The sequence below is a fragment of the Cricetulus griseus genome, chromosome 2 (assembly GCF_003668045.3).
Source record: "Cricetulus griseus strain 17A/GY chromosome 2, alternate assembly CriGri-PICRH-1.0, whole genome shotgun sequence".
NCBI lineage: Eukaryota > Metazoa > Chordata > Mammalia > Rodentia > Cricetidae > Cricetulus > Cricetulus griseus.
The window spans coordinates 90,853,589-90,857,570 of record NC_048595.1 but is presented as its reverse complement, the minus strand read 5'-3'; the positions used below and the strand labels follow the sequence as shown (position 1 = coordinate 90,857,570).

Sequence of the window (3,982 nt, the reverse complement as noted above, 5' to 3'; positions counted from 1 at the left end):
AGCAGAGTTAATGCCAATATGCCTCAATTATTCCACAAAGTCTTGGGACCTTTTTGTCTACTGGGTTGCCTTGTGAAGACTTTTATATAAAGGTTTGTGCCTAGTATTATTGTAACTTCTTTAGCCCTGTTCAGTTGATGTCCCTGGGAGGCCTGGTCTTTTCTGAAGGGAATCATGGAGAAGGTATAGATCTGAGGGAGAGAGGAGGTAGATTAAGGGACTGTGAGGAGTAGAGGGAGGGGAAACTGCAGTCAGGATGTAATACATGAGAGAAGAATTAATTAATCAATTAAACAAGAATATTTTTTCCTAATGTAGGGTCCTCTGAGGCAGGGTTAGACATGGACTGGAAAGACGTGTTCCACCGGCCTTTGGCATCGCCCAACACGGATCCAAAGAGGAAAAAAAGTGAACAAGAATTAAAAGATGAAGAAATAGATTTATTTGCCAAATATTACTCAGAATGGAAGGGAGGTAGAAAAAATACAAATGAATTCTATAAGACCATTCCCCGGTTTTATTACAGGTTGCCAGCAGAAGATGAAGTCTTACTACAGAAATTAAGACAGGAATCTAGAGCCATCTTTCTACAGAGGAAAAGCAGAGAACTCTTAGACAAAGAAGAATTACAGAACTTATGGTTTTTGCTGGATAAACACCAGATACCACCTATGATTGGAGAGGAAGCAATGACCAATTATGAGAATTTTTTGAAGGTTGATAAAAAGGCTGGACCAAAGTGCAAGCAATTTTTTACTTAAGAAGTCTTTGCCAACTCCTTCATACAGATTCATATGGGAAAATTTCCATCATGCCGTTCTTCAGCTATGTCATGCGAAAAGTTTGGCTGCATCAGACAAGAATTGGACTCGGTTTATGTGATGTTGCTGGGCAAGGGTACCTTCGGGAATCAGACTTAGAAAACTACATACTGGAACATACCCCTACTTTGCCACAATTAGATGGGTTGGAAAAATCCTTTTACTCTTTTTATGTTTGTACAGCAGTTAGGGAGTTCTTCTTCTTTTTGGACCCTCTAAGAACAGGGAAGATCAAAATTCAAGATACTTTGGCATGCAGCTTCCTAGTTGACTTATTGGAGCTAAGGGATGAGGAATTGTCCAAAGAGAGTCAAGAAACAAATTGGTTTTCTGCTCCTTCCGCCCTGAGGGTCTATGGTCAGTATTTGAATCTTGATAAAGATCACAACAGCATGCTCAGTAAGGAAGAACTCTCCTGTTACAGAACAGCAACCATGACCAATGTCTTCTTAGACCGGGTTTTCCAGGAGTGTCTCACTTATGATGGAGAAATGGACTATAAGACCTACCTGGACTTTGTTCTCACCTTAGAAAACAGAAAGGAACCTGCAGCTCTGCAGTACATTTTCAAACTCCTGGACACTGAGAACAAGGGATATCTGAATGTCTTTTTCCTTAATTATTTCTTTAGGGACATACAAGAACTAATGAAAATCCATGGACGGAATCCTGTTTCATTTCAAGATGTCAAGGATGAAATCTTTGACATGGTAAAACCAAAGGATCCTTTGAAAATCTCACTTCAGGATTTAATAAACAGCAATCACGGAGATACAGTCACCACCATTCTAATTGATCTGAATGGCTTTTGGACTTATGAGAACAGAGAAGCCCTTGTTGCAAATGACAATGAGAACTCTGAAGATCTGGATGACACGTGAGCTCTCAGAGACCAGACTGCCTTCATAAAGATGAAGCCTGAATGCTACACGCAAACCTTTGATGCAGGATCCTTGGAAACATCCTAAATAAAACTCGTCACATGCCTGTAAAAAAAAACAAAAGAATATTTTTTCCTCTATTTTTTATTTAATTTAGTACTTTCTCACAAATTCTTATGCCTAAATCTCTTACAAGGTCTTATTCAAATGTTACCTTCAAAGTATTATTTTGCTGACTGCCTTCTAGTCTATTAAATCCCAGCTGCCAGAAATCCCAATCCTTTATGCTAACCTTATTCTTTTTCCAATAATGTTAATACTTCACAAGTTATTATACAAAAGCAAATTGATTTTGATGAGTTTAGTAGTATCATATTAGCACTGTAATACTGAAATTTATGAAATTGCTAAACATGCCAGGCATGATGGCACACACCTTTAATCTAAGCACTTGGGAGGCAGGGACAAGCAGATCACTGTGTATTGGAGGTCAGCATGGTCTACATAATGAGTTTGAGGACAGCCAGAGCTGTGTAGAGAGATCTTCTCTCAAAATACCAGGAAGAAAGAAAGAAAGAAAGAAAGAAAGAAAGAAAGAAAGAAAGAAAGAAAGAAAGAAAGAAAGAAAGAAAGAAAGGAGAGAAGAGGAGTAAGAGGACAATGAGAAGAGGAGGAGGAAGAGGAGGAGAGAAGTGAATACACACACTCATCCTTAACCCAGAAGCAAAAATTGACAACCACTTCTGGATGAAATTTTAATTTCCTCCAAGAGAGTCTCCGTAGAGAAACAGGCTACTCCTAAGGGTTGGCTGCATGCCCACCACTAAATGGCCAACAGAAAATGAACTCAACGTCAGTAGCTTTGGAGGTTCCTGTCTCATAATATCATGTCAGGACCCTTCCATTTTTTAATTATATATTTTCCCTCTGTCTTTTTACCTTACAGGCCCTTTTCATACATATTATCATTTCAAGTTTAGTGTTTGCATGGAATTCCTGAGTATGTGAGCGAGTGGGTCTCTGCTTCTTGTCCCGTCTCTTGGGCTCTTTTCCTTCTGTTTGTTTGTTTGTTTTGTCCAGTTCTGCTGTGTTAACTTTTGTATTGTCTTATTTCCTAATTATTCCATATAAGCCTGTTTGTTTTCTAATGAGACTCAGAAGGGGGTGGATGTAAATGGGAGGGGAGGTGGGGAGGATCTTGGGGGTTAAAGGGGGGAACCTTAACCCGAATATATTATGTGAGAAAAATTTATTTTCAGTAAAAGGAAACAAAAAAATGCCAAACATGTCCATCTAAAAAGATCATGCAGACTTTTCTTTCTCCGTAAAGCTGCATACACTTTGCTGCATCCACACAGGAAAACAACACAGGGCTCTCAAGGCGCCTGTGCAATCCTACTGAGGCCCAGTGGGTCACACGGGAAGAAAGATGTCAAACTAGGATGGGTACTTGTTGAGAAAAAAGTTGCAGCAGGGAAAGGATCAGGCATGAGACTGGGCAGTAGGAGGTGAGAATTACTACAATCCATTAAATATGTGTGTGTGCAACTGTCAGAGAATGATAAATAAATAAATCATCAAAATGCCAATGCATATAAATACAAATGCTTTGGGAACAATTTTGAATGAAGCATACCAATGGCATAAAAGTAGATATTAAATATAGAGTAGTTTAAGATATGTGTTAAATATGCATTCTGGATGGGTACCTCTGTGAGTCACCAGATACCATTGCATATAAAAGCCACACAATTTATTTACAGATTATACATACATGTGTTATATGAAGATCTCTCCATACTTTAATTTATACTTTATATGGTTTGTAGTACTGTGTCATCTTTTAATAGGTGTCACTTTTAGAATTATATCTGTACAAAAATTAAAGCAGTGATGACACACAAAAACAGACATAAAATTCTACAAACAGATCAAGTAAGGTAGGAACTGGAAATGGTGCGTTGAATTTGAGGTAGTAGCCCTGCCCGAAACTAGCCTACCTTGAGTTGAAGAGTCACAGAGTTGAGTGAGTGGATAGTGGTACCCAGTTTAACCTCAAGCAGATTTGGGTAAAAAATGGTCAGGAAATAAGCAGCTAGAATAGTCTATTGTTTGGTTGCCTTTGTTGTTTCTATTATTTTAGGATAAAGTGGGTAGGTTGTATTTGTAGATCAAGTGAGTAATGAGTCAAAGACACACACAGCATTGATGATAATCTTCCTCTGAACCCCCTTGCATGGTGCCTCATTCATCCATTTATGTCTGCTAGCCTTATGCCTA

General features: G+C 38.6%; 1 protein-coding gene across 1 annotated transcript; it reads left to right on the top strand.

Annotated features, from left to right (window-relative positions):
* Positions 1-341: 341 nt before the first annotated feature.
* LOC100759774 (serine/threonine-protein phosphatase 2A regulatory subunit B'' subunit gamma-like) lies at positions 342-1,737 on the top strand. Its single transcript, XM_035438971.1, is given in 2 exon segments — positions 342-771; positions 774-1,737. Coding segments are annotated over 2 exon segments (1,359 nt in total). The 3' UTR covers positions 1,703-1,737.
* The last annotated feature ends 2,245 nt before the right edge of the window (positions 1,738-3,982 follow it).